At 47.5% G+C, this 18,809-nt stretch overlaps 1 protein-coding gene across 6 annotated transcripts in view; it reads right to left on the bottom strand.

Moving 5' to 3' along the window:
• Positions 1 to 450: 450 nt before the first annotated feature.
• Positions 451 to 18,809, bottom strand: part of CD300LF (CD300 molecule like family member f) — a 28,793-nt gene continuing 10,434 nt past the window's right edge. For 2 of the 6 annotated variants that reach the window (XM_073886010.1, XM_025859909.2), the window contains exons 3-9: positions 13,762 to 13,917; positions 6,384 to 6,716; positions 5,236 to 5,335; positions 3,182 to 3,294; positions 2,116 to 2,138; positions 1,674 to 1,823; positions 451 to 1,254 (exon numbers count right to left, since the gene is read on the bottom strand). In XM_073886010.1, coding sequence (XP_073742111.1) covers positions 1,099 to 1,254; positions 1,674 to 1,823; positions 2,116 to 2,138; positions 3,182 to 3,294; positions 5,236 to 5,335; positions 6,384 to 6,716; positions 13,762 to 13,917 — 1,031 coding nt within the window. In that variant the 3' untranslated portion in view covers positions 451 to 1,098. Of the gene's footprint in view, positions 1,255 to 1,673; positions 1,824 to 2,115; positions 2,139 to 3,181; positions 3,295 to 3,385; positions 3,440 to 5,235; positions 5,336 to 6,383; positions 6,717 to 13,761; positions 13,918 to 18,809 lie in introns of all 6 variants that reach the window. The other 4 variants (XM_073886011.1, XM_073886013.1, XM_025859908.2 and 1 more) reach the window with 3 other exon arrangements.

Raw genomic sequence — 18,809 nt, 5'->3', positions numbered from 1 at the left:
GGCCGGTAATCACAGAGACAACGAGCCATGCCACCATCCTGGGACTCAGGACACACTCTGGAGGGAGGACTGCCAGGACTCTAGAACAGAGGTGGTAAGTCCGGCACCTGTGAATACTCGCTAACAATCCCTGCACGAGTAGTGCTCATACCCCCTCGTCTTTAGACGTGCCATGCAGGACAGTGGCCCAGACGCCAGACTTGGGAGCCAAAATGCCCAAGTTCAAATTTCAACTCGTCTGCTTCCTAGCGATAAAACTTGGTACATCACTGAACCTCTCTGAACCTCAATTCCTCATCTGTAAAATGGAGGCAATGATAAAGACACCCTCATAGTGTTGTTGCAAGGATTCAGCTAGTTACTGGGGGTAGAGAATTTGGGGAAGGTGCCTGCCACATAGCATATCTGTTTCCTATTGATGCCATAACAAATGACCACACGTTTACTGAATTCATTAACATAACATCAGTTTATTCTCCTATAATTCTGGAGGCCAGAAGGACAAAATCTGTTTCACTGGACTAAAGTCAGGGTGTTGGCAGGGCTGGTTCCTTCTAGAGGCTCCAGGGGACAATCCATTGCTTGCCTTTTCTGGCCACATCACTCCAACCTCTGCCTCTGTCATCGGCTGCCTTCTCCTCCTATGACCTTCTTACAAGACCCTTGTGATTATATTTAGGGCCCACCTGGAGAATCCAGAATACTCTCCCCATCTCAAAACCCTCAACTTCATACATCCACGCAGCCCCCTTTGCCATATTCACAGGTTCTGGGGATTGGGACGCAGAGAACTTTGGGGGCCATTATTCAGCCCACCACACATGTTAAGCAATAAATAAAGGTTAATTATTATTATTATCATTATCATTATTACTCCCTCGGCAACTCCAGAGCATATCCCCAACCCCCTCTTAAGCTGTATGGGAGAAAAAGGGATGTAGAGAGACCCCTATCTATCTCCCGAAAGCCCCCTCAGACAAGGCCAAGGCTTCAGTCCCTGGTTGGTCCTCGTGAAGTGACTGGGGGCAGAAAGCAGACAGAGCAGGAACATGCTCACAGGCCTCGTGTGGGGTTGGAGAGGGGAGCCTGGAGCTCAAGCTAAGATCTCCTAATGCTGCTGTATTCCATGGGTTCCTCGTGGCTCCTGCTGGGAACTTGGGCAACGTGGTAGTTCATGTTGTAGTAGGTTGACTCCTGATTCAAAGGCTCCCAAGACAGAGCCGCATAGGAAATGTCCTCCTTCCAAAAGGGGGCCTGTAATAAAGATTCCCAAGGGGTCAGAGAGGCAGGCAAGAGGCTTTGCCCAGGGAAGGAGGAGGACTTGGATGAGGTGGGGGCACAGAGCCTTCAGAGCAGAAGACCCTCCCTCCACTCCACGCTAGGGCAGCACAATTCACATGGAATCCCAGGCCTGTCCAGGTCTCCACTGCCAAGCATAATGGCCATGTCTGATGGGACTCTGAGTCCCCCAGTGCTGAGGCCAGCTATGGAGACACTTCCAAAAGCCCAAAGTGTGGGGGAGCTACACAGGCAAGTCTTTCAGTGGCTATGGTTTGGCCCAGCACCTGCCCTTCCTCCTCTGTGCCCCCACGGGTGGGAGAAAGCCCATCCTCAGAGCAGGGGCAATGGCAGATCAGGCTCCAAGCCCCATTGCAGCCCCACCAAGTACACACCATGGTGACATATTCCACTTCCTGCTGATCACCCAGGGCAGAGGAGGAGGACTTTGTGCAGGCCTTCTTCTGGGAGGAGTTGTGGGAGGTGCTGGTTGGCTCCAGGGCCAGGTTTGCATAGCAGAGATCCCCCTCTGGGGGCTGGAGCACCTTGGAAAGAAAGCCCAGGTCCTCTTCCCCAGAGGGACACAGACCCTGTGCTTCCCTGGGTCCCCCTCTCCCAGCTTCCTATGCAACCCCCACACCTACCCCTCCCAGCCCTTCTCCCTTCTGGCTGTTTCCAGGGTCCACCCGCCATCCTCCCAGGCCGTGAACACACAGACCCCTGGGCACATAGTTTGTCTGATATGTTTGTACCTCAGTGCTCCTGGGAGAAGGAAAAGGAGGACAGAGAGAAAGGAGCTGTCTGGGGTCTCTGGTCTGACCTCAGGGACTCTCTTACCTGCTCTGGGGATATCCCAGCAGCTAAAAGACAAAAACAATCAGAATTAGAAAGCCCACCCCTAGACTCGCAGGGCCCCCAGGTCTGGGGAAGAGAAATCTGGAAGAAAAGAGGTGAATTGGGCTCCAGGCTCAGAGAGATGAGACCTGGTTCTGCCTCCTCAGATGGCACACTCTGTGACGTTGGTCACTTCAGCTCTCTGAACTTCCAGTTCTCCACCTGAGAAATAAGGAGACCTCGCCCATCTCCCCCACATCACAGAAGGGAGATCAGCTGATCCGGTCGCCCTGCCACCAATCAGCGTCCCTGGAGTTAAGTTTCCTTCTGTGCAATTGCAGGCTCAGACTAACTTCTGCCAGAAATCCTGCCTGGAATGCCCCCATTTCTCCGCTAGATTGGTCACTCAGGAGTCAACTCAAAGTCACATCTGTCTTCCCAGCTACCCAGGGTGCTGAATCCCTCCCTCTATGGCTCCACGGTACTTGATTTCTATCTGTCTTGTTGCCTCTGTCCCACTGAACTCCAGTTAGTCTTCAGGTGGGCTGTGGGCTGCTGGGCGGCTGAGCCCGTCCCCTCCTTGCATCACTGGTGCCTGGCCAATCCTAGAACACAAATGTCCCCTCCAGGCTGCCCTCTGAGTGAGGTGCAAAGCCGGGTCAGCATCTTATGGACCAACTTTCAAGTGCTTGTGGTTCCTGCTTCTCTCTGCCCACCCATCCCCAATTTTACAGACAACACAGAAATAAGTTCTTTTCTCCTGGTTTTTAGTTTCAAAAGCCTAGATATTGAGGCACACAGAAAGTACTTAGAACTTAGGTCGCAGACATACACTGGGGAGGAAACGTGATGAGCAAGAATGAGTCCCAACTCCTCCTTGACTACAAGAGTGCCCAGGCTGCGGCGGGGGAGGGGTACTGGAGAGCACCGCAAAAGAGCTGAGACCCTAGTGAGTTCTGAGGAGGGGGGTGCATTTACCGTGAGAATGTGGAAGCAGAGCCAGCCATCAGCCCCACACTCCCACCCAGCCCAGCCCAGCCCCAGCGCAGTGTCAGCCATATCTGATCACCTCTCTTCTGCTGCTTCATCTTTCTCAAAGCCAAGAGTGAGGCCGTCACCAGGAGAAGCAGCAACACAGCCAACATGAGGGGAATCAGGATGCTGAGCTTCATGAAGTTAGCGCTGGAAACAATAAAAGAACATCATGCACCCCGGCCCACCTCCTGCTTCTGGGCCACATCCCGGCCACCTGGTAGCAAGGAGGGCCACACACCTTTTGACCTGCAAGCCTGGGGTTTCTAGCCTGGGAACCCCACTCCTGGGTGTCCTAAGAGATGGTAAAAAAAGAATTTTTTTTTAAGGACAGGAGGGTTCCACAATGTTTCTGTGGGTCTAGACACCTAACGGAAATTGTATGGCAAAGGGCTCTGGAAAGGTCTCTCCGCTTCTACACTTGCCCTGCTGTACTGGATTAAAGAGTGTCCCCCACCCCCACAATTCATGTTCATTCAGAACCTGTGAAGGTGACCTATTTGGAAATAAGATCTTTGCAGATGTAATCAAGTAAAGATGAGGTCCTATTGGATTGGGAGGGGTCCTAATCCAATAGCTGGTGTCCTTACAAGACGGAAATTTAGCCACACACAGATATGCAAAGGAAGAAGGCCATGTAGCAACAGAGGCAGAAATTGAGGTCACGGTGCCACAAAGCAAGGAGTGGCAAGGATGGCCGAAAGCCACCACATTCTCCTTTTGAGTCCCAAGAAGGAGCCAACTGTGCTGACACCTTGATCTCAGCTTCTGGCCTCCAGACTGTGTATAAATAAACATCTGTTCTTGAAGTGGCCCGGGATGTGGTGCTTTGTTAAGGTAGCCAGAGCCTGAGTCTAATGCAAAGACTATCTCTTATTCATCACTAGTCACAGAATTTATAGAATAAATTCATCAATCGATGAATTAATTACTCTATCTGGCACATTAATTATCTTTCAGTTGTAAGTACCTGGAGAGCAGACAGCTTGATCATTCTGTTCTTCCTATATCCTCTTGTATTCCCCAAGAGAGTGATAGGCATGAGTGGGGGCTCAATAATTATTTGAATGAATGAATGAATGAATCCTTCTCATGCTGATCAAAGACCCTAATTCATACTTATATACAGCTTTGATTCATAAAAAGAGGAAACTCCTTAACTATTACTTATTAAAAGCAGGTTAGTAAAAAGAAACTTTTGAAACAGAGGGCAAATGGGAGAGGTGAAGAGAGGGGTTCCTGGGTGGGGGTAGAAGAATTGGGGACCTCCCATCCAGATTCTACAAGAAAGCCCAGCAAAAGGAGACCACAGCAAGTCTAGAAACAAAGTCAAAAGGGCCAAGGAGGCGATGGAAAGAGGCCTCTGAGCTTCCAGAAAGCCACTTCAGCTGCATTGGCAGGGCAGAGTGCTAAGAAGCATGAGAGAGACTCAGTTTCTTCCTCTATAAGATGGGCGTTTGTATCTGCCTACTCATCCTCATGAAGCAGGGTCCAAGAATTAACAGACAACGGACAGAAAAGCCCTCTGTGAGCTGACAGGTGCTCTCGAGATGGGGCAAACATCAGTACTGCTATTCTTGCCATAACGGTAATTAGGGGAGACAGGATGTCTCCAAGCCCTCCCTGTTCTCCTGGCATTTGGACCAAGAGCCGTCCCTGTGGCCCTACGATACCGGTACCCCCCCCAACACACACACACACAGTGGCCACGCCATCTGCACTGACTGCCTGCTTATCAGTCTCCCACCCTGCACTCTGAGCTCCTGGAGGGCAGCTCCATGTCTATGCCTCCAGAGCTCAACAAGGGGTTGACCATGTAGAAGTCAATTCAGTAAAAATGAGATAGAAGAATGAATGCACCAACACATCTACAGACTGTACTGGGCTCCAGGAGGAAGGATCTGAGGGGCTCCAAGGACACTGTGGGGCCTGATAGCAAGTGGAAAGAGCCCCTGGCATCCTCGCCCTCTCAAAGGAGGAGAAGAGTCTCGGGACAAGCTCTGGATGGCACCTGGGACTGCAAAGAGTCCCCCCATTAGAAGAGTTTGGGCCAAGTTGACCGCAGGGAACAGTGCACTGGAGCTGGCTTACCTGCCATTGGAGTGGTGGCTGGTCACAGTCCGGGGGCCTTTGGTCTCTGCTGGCGTTGTGGACATGGTGGTTGAGGTGGTGGTGGTGGTGGTGGTTGATACTGTAGTTGGTGTTAGGCATACAAACCAGATTATGCACCATTCAGCCTGCTAACCTGCCCACAGCCCTGCACTTGGCTTTGAACCTGGGGGTTGGGGGGGAGCCTGGAGCTGGGCCACGGGAAAGTACTATAGCCTGGACTGCTCATATCTCCCTGGCCGCTAGGAGACTCAGCCTCAGAGGCAGGAAGGACTGCGTACAGGTCCAGGGAGGATGTCAGGCAGGCCCTGGAAGGATTAGAGGGGGGACTGATGTTACCTCAGCGCAAAGGCAGCTGGAGCCTCACAGGTTCAGGTAGGGTGGGGGCTCTGTGGACTCCGTGCTGTCCCCTGGCCACAAGTGCCCTGTGAGCTGGTGCTGCCTATCCGGGGGTCAGAGAAGCAGAGCCCAACAGACCAGCTCATTCAAACCAAGGCACTGGGACCTCTGAGCTGCCCTCTCCCAGGAGTGTCTGCATTCTAGAACTACTTAGGAAGAGAACATCATTAGACCCAAATGCATATATGGCCTGTAAAGGAAATGCAGCCTTTCGACTGGGGAGGCCTTTTCAGACCTCAGGAATTAACCACAGCACCCCTACTGTGCTGGGCCTCTTCCCTCTCCACCTGGATATGAAACAGGGGGTGGGAATAGCCTGGCCCTAAACTCCAGAATGAGCAGGGACATGTGGGCACCAGAGGTCCAGGAAAGCATAGGCAGGAATTGGGGTCTCTGGGTCCCAGGGAAGAAGGTCCTTTGGTCCACGGATGAAACTGGGACCATCACCTTGATCTCTATGGACAACAGACTAGGCACTGTGCTGTGCAGAGAAACAGGTGCACAGAAAGGCTTGATCCATCCTGGAGGAGGTGCTGGGAGCCATGAGATCATCTAAGAGAAGCCCTGTCCCTCCCAACCCATGAGGTCAGTTGGGGTCCTAGAAGAAATCAGGACTCAAACCCCTGTGTGACAGTTCACTCCAAGTGACCTTAAGTCACTGGAGAGGAACCTCAGGGACCATGACAGAGAAGACCCTGAAGAGACACACCCACACCCACACATACTCTTACCTGGGTCAATGGTCACTTTAACTTTGACCCCAAGGTCAGTTCCAGATCTCTCAATCCCACACCAGTAAGTGTCTGCATCGTTCCACCTGAGCTCCTCCATGGTCACGGTGAACGTGCGCGATTTGTGATTGTCCTTGATGGACACTCGGTCCCCCTTCTTTTTCTGCTCTGATCCATTGGTTTGAACAAGGATACGGCAGTAACTCCACTCGGCTCCTCGACACCACCACTTACTGTAGGTCTTCCACCTGGGTCCATAGCGACACTGCACGGTCAGTGAGCCCCGCACTGGGCCACTCACTGCATTGGACACTGCTATGAGGGCAGATGAGCCTGAAAACACAAAGTCATGTGCTTGTCACACCCCACCCCACCCCCTGAGGGCAGAGCCACAAACTCCTGCATCACAAGTAGCCCCAATAAACCCAAGAGCCTGATGAGTTGAATAACAGTCAAAGAGGTAATACACCTTCCACAAGATAGATTTTTGTCCTTCAAAACTCCACTGGGTCAAAGCCACCACAGAAATCACCTAAGAGCACAACTACACATCTCAGAGAAACAAAAATGTCCACACTGAGCAGTGACAGCTTCCGATAATCCACTCCTCCCCCTCCCTGTGGTCAATGTCATCTGGAGAGCAAATGACCCAACGGAAGCCTTGGCCCCAGTTCACTTCAGCCCGTTGTCTTCATGCAAGATATGTGCTCTGTGGCTTCAGATCTTTTCATTTTTCTAGAGTAGCCAGGAATCCAGATTTTGTGTGGAACCTCTCAATTTGAAAACACTGGCTTCACTCGAAATGTCCCCACCAGCAGTGGAGTGTGGCCACACAAACCCCTTCTGCTAGCTGACCCTGGCTGTCAGTACTCAGCTCCAGCCCTATAGTCCTAAGGAAGGCTCTTTTCTGGAATTTTCTTTATGCTGTCTGCTGAGGTTTGATATGAGATGCTCCTTTTACACAATTAATCTGGCAGATTTCTATCTTTTCCATGTGCCGAGATCAGTACATAAATAGAGCAAAGGAATCTCTGTGTCTTTAGAATCCTAAGAAATTATCTACAAAACTATCTGGCAGGGGCGCCTGGGTGGCTCAGTCGTTAAGCGTCTGCCTTCGGCTCAGGTCATAATCTCAGGGTCCTGGGATCAAGCCCCGCATCGGGCTCCCTGCTCAGTGGGAGGCCTGCTTCTCCCTCTCCCTCTGCCCCTGCTTGTGCTCTCCTTCTCTCGCTGTGTCTCTCTCTGTCAAATAAATAAATAAAATCTTTAAAAAAAAAAACTATCTGGCAAATTCATTATTGGGACAAATACTTTGATTACTGGAAAGTGTTTTCCCTCTGAATATTGTTGAATTCCCTTGAATATTGAATATTCAAGTTCTTTGATGGGTCTTGAATCTGTTCTATTGTTTTGGTTTGTTTTTCCCAGAAATTTAACTTATTTCATGGAGTATGTATTAGCAAAAAGTCCTGCATTTAAAAAGTATTCTTTTATAATTAAAATGTCCGTATCTGTTATTATTACGCGTTCTGACCACACGCGGTCTGTGATTTGTGTGGATTACACCTGCTGCAGGATGTCCGCCTTCTATTTCTCCTCCCCTCCTTGTTTTTTTCCTGCATTAAACCACTTTTGAGATTAGTTTTTATTTCCTAAGTTATTAATTTCTCATATATGTGATTTTATTCCTCTTCTTTCCTCAAGATTAGTACTTGTGCTCTTCCAATTTGCTAAGTTAAAGACAGTGATCATTTTCTTCCTTTCTAAAATGAATTAAAGTGTGTTTAAGGCTAAGAATTTACTTTTGTCCGTTTTAAAAATTGAGATATAATTCACATATCATAAATTTTACTCTTAATTTTAAAGCATATACTCTGGGGTTTTTAGGATATTTACAGAGCTGTGCAACCATCACCTCTATTTCTAGAATGTTTTCATCACCTCAGAAGAAACCCTATACTCCTGATTTGCTCCCCCACTAACCTACGTCCTGTCTATAGATTTCTTTATTCTGAAATCTACATTTCATGTACACATAGTCATACAATGTGTGGCCTTTTGTACCATAGGACACTAAAAAGATAAGTGGGGAGGGGAAGGGTTTCCCACAAGTGTGGCTGGATCCTGTCACCTCTCCGCGTGCTCCACTTAGGTAAACGCAGGGAGATTAAGAAGGTCACCATATAATAGCAAATCACTTCTTAAACTAGAAGAACACAGAAGTGAGCCTCTATAATATTTCTGAATGAAAGGGAGCACTTTCTAAGCTTAAAAATTCATGGAAGACATCACACAAGAGTCTGTGAATTTGGCCGCATATAAATGTAACATGGATATTGGATAAACCCCCAAAACGACTGAAGGGAGGCAAAAAATAGACTGCAAGAAATATTTAGAACCAATAACGTAGAAAAAGATTAGTAATCATTTTTTAAAGAGTGTATAAAAGATGCACATTAAGACTCCATTTAGAAAATTGGTAAGGGGCAAGAAAAGGCAAGTCACAAAGAGGAAATTCAGGTGGATGATAAAATTGGAAGTGTTCCATTTACATAATCTAGCAAATGAAAACATTTTAAAGTGATGTCATTTTCACATATGAAACCAATCAAGTTTTTGTGACTACTATATTGCTGACATGGGTGACGTGGCAGGGACACACAGAGAAGCTGCTGGTAAGGATGTAACGGGTTCAACCAATACCGAAAGCGATGTGGCAATTATGTATCAAAATAATCATGACCTTTCCTCCAGTGATCATATGTCTAGGGTTTGGTCCTCAGGAAATAATCAGAGAAGCTAACAAAAACATATGCACCAAGATTCATTACATAATTATTTAAAGAGCAAAAATAAAGGAAATAAGGTTAACATCCACCAATTAGGGAAATAAATAAACAACAAAATATAATGCAGACACTGATAATTATGCTTAGAAGTACTGTTAATTATGTGGAAAATCCTCATAGGGAGTGAAAATGTTTTTTTAAAACTTCACTTACAGCATAATCTCAACCAACTTTTAAAATACACATAGAAGGAAAGATTAAAAGGAAATAAGTAAAAATATTAAATGAACATCAGGTTGCCTTGGGCATTAAGATCAGGGACATAAAGTTTTTTATTTTTCCTAACTCTTCATTTTTTTCCTGTAATTTCCTAAGTATCAACAATGAGCATTTGTTACTTTCAAAATGATGGCGGGGGGGCAAGAATAAGGCCTCGACAGGGCGGTTCCGTGGCATGGTGAGCAGAATAATGGCTTCCTAAGGATGACTATGTCCTAATCCCCAGAACCTGTAAAATACGGTAAAGCTCACCTGGCAAAATGGGACTTTGTAGATGTGACTAAATTAAGGATCTTGAGATGGAGAGATTATCCTGGAGCATCTGGGTGGGCCCAAGGTCCTTACCAGAGGGAGGCAGGAGGGTCAGAGTCAGAGCAGGAGAAGGGACACTGAAGATGAGGTGGCGCCACACACCAAGGACACAGCAGCCTCCGGGTCGTGGAAAAGTCAAGGAATCTGATTCTCCACCAAAGCCACCAGAAGGAACGCAGCCCTGGTGACCCTTTTAGACTCTGACTCCCACCTGGGTACTGGGGTTGGGCCTCCACTCTTGAACTGTCTGCTCCACTCGCTTCCTGGAACCATCTTTCCAGGGGCCCATTCCCCACCAACCTCGGCCGAGCACCAGCCCTGCTGTCTGAACCCTCCTGACACAGAAGGCAGCCCTGAGGGGGGCGCCTGGGTGGCTCCGTCGGTGAAGCATCTGCTTTAGGCGCAGGTCATGATCTCAGGGTCCTGGGATCGAGCCCCATAGCGGGGGTCCCTGCTCAGCGGGGAGTCTGCTTCTCCCTCTCCCTCTGCCTGCCGCTCCCCCTGCTCATGTTCCCTCTCTCTCACTCTCTCTCTCGGATAAATAAATGACATCTTTAAAAAACAAACAAAAAAAGGCAGCCTTGAGCCCCAAGGAGCAGCATCCTCAGTAGGCATGGTTACTCCCAGACTAGTGGATCTGGAGTAATCCTAGAGGAGGAAGAAGCTGAGCCCCAAGGTGAGGTGACAGGCTCACCGTCAGACAAGATGGACCCCAACCCCAGCACAGCACAGGACGCCAGCCAGTCTCCACTCTGGGCCAGCACACGTGGGTCTTGTCCCCGTCTGCCACCACTTAGGGTGAGGCTGCAGGTGGACAAAGCAGCTAATGTTTCTCTGAAAATACAGGGTACCAATCTCTTCCTTTCTCACAGAAAGTGAAGGCTGTAAAACCAGTGGGAACTCTAGTTGGGGTTTGTTTCTTGTATACCTTGGAAACAATAAACTCTTTAGAAGTGGGAAGCGGTGCAGGGTAAATCGGTTGCTTGTTATGGGAAGTTCACTGGGAGAGGCTAGTGAGGGGGGCACAAAGGTTCGCAGCACAGACCAGGTTCCTGCTTAGCACACAGCTGTGCTTGCCGGCTTCCAGTTGATGTTCCCACTCTGCCTTGATCGCGCTCATGCACACACACACACACGCACACACACACCTGCGCTACTCTCACATCTGCTCGCCAACTTCCCCTGTTTCCAGATGTCGGGGGAAAGAAGAAGCAGTCCTTTCTGTGCATTCGCTGCCCTGCTGATTTGCCTCCTAAAGGCTCACCAGAGTCTGCCTTCTTCTTTCCTATCACCCACCCCCAGCTTTGCCTTTACCAGCGTTATGGTCCTGGACATGTCACTTTCCTCCCCTAAGACTTTTCCCCCAGACACAGTGGTATCCTCCCAGTCTGCCCCACCAGGCTGTTCTGAAGCACACGAGGAAGCCACACAGCCCGTCCACTCCTCAGGCCCGCTCAGGCCAGGCTCGTGCCCCTATCACAGCCTTTGTGCGCACTGTTGGCCTGTGCCTGAAAACCTGCCCCCGATCCTAAGTCCCTGCTCCTTCTCGTCCTCCAGGCCTCTGCTCAGACATCTCCTCCCAGAGGCTCCTTGCAGCCCACCCCATCGATAGCACCAACCCCCTGCTCCCTGAGGCTCACTGTGTCAGGTCACCTAGCTCAGGTCTCCTTACAGCACCTACCACTTCTTGGAGGTATCATTTTCATTTCTCTGACTGATGGAATGATCAAATTCGACCACGTAAAATACTCACAAATCATAAAGGGCTGTCCACTTGCCATGAACACCTTCTTCCAGAGCCTGAGATCCACACAATGCCAAATGCTACCCGGAGACTTTTCTACCAGGAGAACTCCACCACTCCTGATTCTTCCCTTTGCTCCTTGATTATGTTCATACTGACATATGATTCCCATACTACACAATTCATCCTTTTAAAGTGTACAGCTCGGCAGTTCTTAGGACAATCACAAAGCTCTGCAACCATCACCACACCCAATTCCTTTTCATCACCCCAGCAAGAAACCGTTGACTCAGTAGCAGTCACTCTCCCTAACTCCTTCCCCCAGCCCGTCGCAACCACTAATCTACCTCCCGTTTCTATGAATTTAGGTATTTCAGATATTTCATCGGCATGGGATGGTATAATAGATGGCCTCTTGTGTCTGGATCCTTTCACTTAGCACAATGTTTCCAAGGTTGGTCTGTGTTGCAGCATGTGTCCGTATTCATTTGTTTTTATAGCTGAATAATATTCCATTGTATGGGTATGCCACATTTTATTTATTCGTCCATCAGTTGATGTACATTTAGGGTGTTTCCAGTTTTTAACGATTATGGGTAATGTTGCCATGAGCATTTGAAAACAAGTTTTTACATGGACACATGTTTTCAATTCTCTTGGGTATACACCTAGGAGTAGAATTGCTGGATCATGTGGTAACCATATGTTTATCATTTTGAGGAATGTCAAATTGTTTTCCAAAGTAGCTGCACCATTTTACATGCTCATGAGCAATGCATGTCCTCTACAGCTAACGTCAAGAGTTTCAAGTGTTCAGTTCTATGAAAAAAAAAGATGGGGAGTATGGTAATCCTATTTTTCCCTCTCCGTGAGTTACATTCACTCACTCAACTAATACTTGCTATTTGTCTAATCTATACCTCGTATGTTTGCAGGAGCAAAAATCCCTGCCTTCCTATGGCTTATGTTCTCTCAAGGTGGGGGAAGGGAGGAATCAGACGTAGAGAAAAATAATGCAGGGGAATTGCTATTTTAATGAGGTTTCTTATCAATGCAGGCCTCAGTGAAAATCAAAGTGGCTATATGAAGAAGAGCATTCCAGGCAGAGAGAACAAGTGCAAAGGCCCTGAGGCAGAAGTGTACCTAACATGTTCAAAGAACATCTAAGAGGCCATTTTGGCTGCAGTGGGTTGAGCCGAGGGAGCAGAGTAGAAGAGGTGATCAGGGAGATGATGCGGTGAGAGAACAAGGTGGTGCACCTTTTAGCTTCTGGAAGAACTCTATGTTTTTACTCTGAGTAGGATAGGAAGTCATTAGAGGGTTTTGACCAGAGGAAAGACAAGATCTGGCTTGAATTTCCTAAGGATCATTATGGGATATGAGAGAAGAGATAAATGACCTCAGATTTTGCCCGAGTACCTAGAAAAGTACCAAACACAAAGTTTGCCAAACACAAAGATGGAAGAGAAGGAATTCGAGAGGGGAAGATATGCTCAAGTCACATCTGAAATGTCAACATCTTAGTGGAGAGTTGAATGCGCAGTTGACCAAAAGAGTCTGGGGTCCAGGGTGATGTCCAGGCTAATGATACAACATCAGGTGTCATGTGTATAGAGGTGGTATTTAAGCCGAGAGAGGAGAGGAGATCAATGAGGGAATGGCTCTAGAGCTCTAGAGAGAGAAGCCCAAAACCGAGCCCTGTGGCCCTCCAGCATGTCCAGGTCAAGAAAAATCCCCTTAATTTTTAATCAAAATGGTACCCATCAACTTACAGTTTCCTTCCACCACCATCCCTATCTCAGTCCCTCAGCAACTTCTACTATTTCCTTCTGCCCCAAATGCCTAGAACCACGTCTCCCTCCCTGTCTGGCAAACTCTCTGCTTTCTTTCCTCCAAAGCTGCCTCCATCCTCACTCCTTCCCTTCCTCATAAGGCATTCTTGAAGGTGACAGTGCAGGAGCAAGTGTTCACCAGCTCTCCTGAGCAACCAGGGCTCCTCTGTTTCTCTTAGACCAGGGGGGCCCATCAGTCCAAGTCCATTTGGAAAAATCAACCTCTGGGTGGTCAGGAATTATTCCTTGTGCAGGGTGAGGAATAGGGTGGATGACACACACAGATTCACTATTTGGAGAAACTGCTTAGAAATGGAGCCTGTTACCCAGAAGGACCCCTTGCTGGGCCCCCTCCTCCCTCCACCAGCCACTTCATCCTGCCCCAGAAGCTATTCTCTGGTACAGACCCAGGCCCCCCTCACCTGCAAGCTGGAAGAGGAGGAGGAAGAGCAGCAACAGGTTCATTTTCTCTTCGCACAAGCCCCTCTTGATGGAGCCAGTCAACTCTGACCCAGCTCCAGCGTCTTCCAACCTTCTGCTTCCCCCACTCTTGCGCTTCCTCCTTTGGCCACTTCCCACTGGTGAAGAAGTGAAAAGAGGAAGGAGGTAGAAGGGGTGAAATCTCAAGGCAAGAAGCAATGCAACAAGTCTCAGTGATCATGAATAAGGTTTTGAGAAATACCCTCCTATCTGTAGCCATGGAGGATTCTCTAAAAGGAGGACTTTGCTACTCCTTCTAGGCTTTGGTGGAAATTTGCAGACACAGACCCAGTGGTTGGGGCTGGCTCTTACTCAATCCTTCTCCTCTGGTAGGAAGACTGGGCAGAGCGAACTCAACTCCATCACAGAAGTCTTGGAGAGCCAAGACTGAGAAACACAATACCAGACACATGGAATTTCAGGTGTAGCCTTGGGAGCCCAGGAGGTCAGGAGTTCAGCTGCAGGGAGCTTGGGCCCAAGCCCAAAAGCCAGAGGAGAGATTCTAGACCAGAGAGTGGAATGAGGAGGTGGAGAGTATCAAACCCCAGACTACAAAGAAAGGGTTTCAAAGAGTAGGGATATGTGAGCAGGGACCTACTGGTCCAATGGGCAAGAGCGGCCTCTGTCCTCAGAACATACTGGAAACTCTCATTGCTGTGCCCTAGACCACCAAGTAAGAGCCTGTGGATAATGATGCCAACCTGAATCCTCCAGACACTTGCCAGTTATACCAGGGCCTCCTTCCTGAAGAAAGCTGCTCATTGCTCATGGCCACTACCCCCTCACTCCTCACTCCCCCCTTATAATAGCTATCTATGGAAGTAGGAAGAAGGTCAGCACCAGCTTTGCCTGTCTTACTCCTTCTTTCTGACAACTTTGTGCCCATCCCCCATCCCTCCCATCAGGACCCCGCAAGCCCCAAGGTGGAGCACAGAAGCCAGGAAATGATAGGGCCCTTTCTCATATTTTGCCCCTGGAGCTACTTTTGCTAAGTGTCACACACACCCTGTGACATCTTGAGAAGCAAGAGAGTCCCAAGGAAGGACATAAGCCCCTCACACCCTAATCAGGAATGAGAAGGTGTACAGGAGGCTTATTTGCACACACATAAAAAAACACAACAGCTGATAAGCCAAGCTTTTCCAGGATGTGGCCAGAGACAGCTTTCCACTTTACATATCTCCAGACCATAAAGTAAGATCAACAATTTGGAGTGAGGGCTCGGTCAGCCCTCCGTCCCCATTGCTCAACAAGCCCATCCTCTGCATTGTACACTTATGTTGAGAGACATTGACCTCTGCAAACAAGGACAGTATTTGGCTTCCAGGGGAAATAACTAAGGAGTTAAGCAAGCTGGGACATCGCTGAAAAACAAGGGAGCAGATGTTTTGAGAGTTGTGGGTAAACTTTCCTTTCTTGGACATAGGGGGTAAGGAATGACCAGCATCTGAGCTGCTCAAAGTCCTGCCTGTGGCCCGGCCCTCTGCTCCTGGGCCCAGTTTACCCAAGTGTTAGGAGTTAGTTGGACAATTAGGTAGTCAGGGCCAGGGTCCCAATAAGAAAATAGGGAGCCTGGACAGCTAAGACAAAACCACACTAGCATCCTGTTTTACATCTTAGATAGGACCACAATAGCATCCTGTCTAGCAGCCTCTGCAGAAGTGACTTTTGCAAAACATCCTGAAACAAAACAACTAACCTTAAAACATTGGTCACTATCACAAGTTAAGGCAGTTAGTCTTCAGATGTCAGCCCCAAAGACCAACACGTGAACAATAACCCGATAGGTAGACGGGTGTGTGATCAAAGCCCTGATTGACACATCTTAGCAGCCAATCCACACGGGCCCACACTCAAGATGCTCAAGATACATCTGTAAAAGAACTTATAAAAACCCCAAGATCTGAATGCCAGAATGGCAACCCTCTTGGGTCCCCTCCCTCTCTGGGAGCTTTGTACTCTTGCTCAATAAACTCTGCCTTGCTGCCCACCACTCTTCATCTGGTCTACCTCTTCATTTTTCGAAGCGGCATGACCAAGAACAGAGGGCACCATGGGAATAAAAATCCTGTAACACAAGGAGAATTCCCTTTTGAGTCAAGAACAGAATTATCTGAGTGTCTCTGAATGATGGCAAGACGGCTCCTCAAAACAAGTGCCTCTGGGGACTACAGGAAAGTCAGGCTGTTCTGGGGGCCCTGCATCCTCCAAAACCTACTGGAAGCTCTAGTCCTGGCTTGGCCATTAACTTCTGCATATGTCAGCTCCCTCCCTGGGCTCCCATGTCCCCATCTGTGAAAGAAAGGATTGGATGGATCATCTGAGGTTCCCCTGCCCTAAAGCACCTGTGTATGTGTGTGTGTGCACACAAACACATGCTCATGCATGAATATATGTGCTTGTGGATATGTGTGCATGCATGGATGAACATGTGTGACCTGTTCATGTTTGTATGTGAGCATGTGTGGGAGCTGTGTATACATATGCATATTGCACTGCTAATGCTATGTGTGCACACATGTATGTTGTGTGTGTGCATGCACGCTGTGTGTGCTATGGTGATTTGGGTGCACACATGTAGTGTGTATGCATGTGTATTACCTGTGTGTGTCGATGCATTGATTGGTTACAAGGAACAGAGACTTGTTCAAACTACTTTTCTTGGTCACTTTGGACTTGCAAACTGCAGTATTTTCAGAACCCAATCTATTCACGGGGGGAGGAGGTCCTATACTGAAAGGGTTGGTTTTGTTGGGTCTCTCCCACTCTGGATTAGAAGATCCATGAGGGCTGTATCCCCAGTGGCTAACACCACATCTGATACATAATAGATGCTCAGTAAATAATTGTTGGAAAATGAATACACAAAAGAATTGTTTACACTGCATTGTATGAAAACATATCTGATACATAGTAGATGCTCAGTAAATAATTGTAGGAAAATGAATACACGAAAGAATTGTTTTCACTGCATTGTCATTCTTCTCCTGGTCCTGTAAGCTCTGCTAAGGAACTCTGTACCATCATAAACCATAGCTGTTCTCAGCAACCATCCTGAACTCAGTTCACCTTGGGCCCAACCACACTTCATCTTTTCTACCCACTTTGTGCTACACTCTATATTTTATATAGTTATCACATCAAATCCTCACTACAAATATAGAGGAAAGGTGATGTTATTCCCATTTTTCAGACAAAGAAATCTAGGCTCGGAGAGCAAGTAACTTGTCCAAAGTCACATGCTAGTAATTGGCAAAGCCAGGATTCAACCCTGGGCCTAGCTCGTAAAACCTGCCATCCTGCTTCCTACTAGAGAAGTTGAGACAGAAGCCAGCTGCCCTTTGGTCCCGCTCAGTGTTCACAATGAGTAGGGAACCTGACAGCCAAGAGTTAATAAGACAGCACATCCTTGAGCTGGGGGTCAGCAGAGTATCCACTTCATGGCTATTTCTAAAACAGGTTCTCCCAAAATGAAAGAATGTATTGTCATGAACTAGAAATTGGCTTAACAAAACAAGGCACTGATAACACTAACCTTAACATCTTCCAGATCTAATGCTGTTTTTCTGCAGTCTATGGAATGGGAAACTGAGTCTCAACCAAGTTCTTATCCAGGCACTCAGGCAGAGGCAAAGTTTATTTTTGAAAAAAACACAGGTCTCCCAAGAGTGGGTTAACACTCTGGAAGGACAGGGTGAAAGAGTGCTATGATGTTCAGGACAGAGTGTGGGCTGCTTTGCCACCTACCCCTCAGGAATCTAAGGTAACACTCACTGAAATCGACAAAGTGAAATTGCTATCATTCAGGCTCCCTTTGCCCAGAGGACCCGATCTTTTTTTAAGCACTGTTTTAGTGGGCTGGATTTATTTGGAAGAAAAAAATCAAGCAATTGTTCAGCAACAGTTAGGCTAGACATTGGCCTTGCTCTTTGCTTTTACCTGAGTTACCCAGCACAGTGTGTCTCCCCAACACATACCAGACATATTTCTGAATTACAAAGGAATGTGTGTTCATTACAGAAGGAGAATGGAATGCACATGAACATAAAGAATGCATTTTAAATCACTCCTGATCCCCCCATGCTGAGACAATTGCTGTTTAATATATGTATGTGTCTCCAAAACCAATGTTTTGCTCTTTTCTGTAGAAAAGCAATTTATTCCAGGTTAAGTAAAGGATCACTCATGTGGGAGTTTACTTCATCAACCAGTTTATTACACTTATTAGGGATTTTTAATAGAGAAAAGTACAAAAAGAAAACATGGTTCATGATGCGCACTCTCAAATATTCCCAGTTAACACTTTTGTAAAAATGTAATGCAAGCAATGTTTTGAAGAAGAAGAAGAATGGGAGGAGGAGGAAGAAAAGGAAGGAAGGAAGGAAGGAAGGAAGGAAGGAAGGAAGGAAGGAAGGAAGGAAGGAAGGAAGGAAAGAAAGAAAGAAAGAAAGAAAGAAAGAAAGAAAGAAAGAAAGAAAGAAAGAAAGGAAGGAAGGAAGGAAGGAAGGAAGGAAGGAAGGAAGGAAGGAAGGAAGGAAGGGAGAAGGGAGGAATAGAAAGACATAAAGCAACAAGTAAAAGTCTTCTCTGCATTCCCAGAACCTTAAAGGTAGCCACAGTCAGCCTCTGCTCTCGCCCTGAAAAAAAGTGTATGCATAATCACTACTGGGTATTTACCACAAAGATGCAAATGTAGGGATCCGAAGGGGTACGTGCACCCCAATGTTTATAGCAGCAATGTCCACAATAGCCAAACTGTGGAAAGAGCCAAGATGTCCATCGACAGATGAATGGATAAAGAAGATGTGGTATATATACACAATGGAATATTATGCAGCTATCAAAAGGAATGAGATCTTGCCATGTGCAACGATGTGGATGGAACTGGAGGGTGTTCTGCTGAGTGAAATAAGTCAATCAGAGAAAGACATGTATCATATGACCTCACTGATATGAGGAATTCTTAATCTCAGTTTGTTTCCTGAGATTA

This window comes from Callorhinus ursinus, unplaced genomic scaffold (assembly GCF_003265705.2).
Source record: "Callorhinus ursinus isolate GAN/ISIS: 27379988/994484 unplaced genomic scaffold, GSC_fseal_2.0 scaffold68, whole genome shotgun sequence".
Taxonomy (NCBI): domain Eukaryota; kingdom Metazoa; phylum Chordata; class Mammalia; order Carnivora; family Otariidae; genus Callorhinus; species Callorhinus ursinus.
Note: the sequence above shows the minus strand (reverse complement) of the source record. Positions and strands in the feature narration are given on the sequence as shown.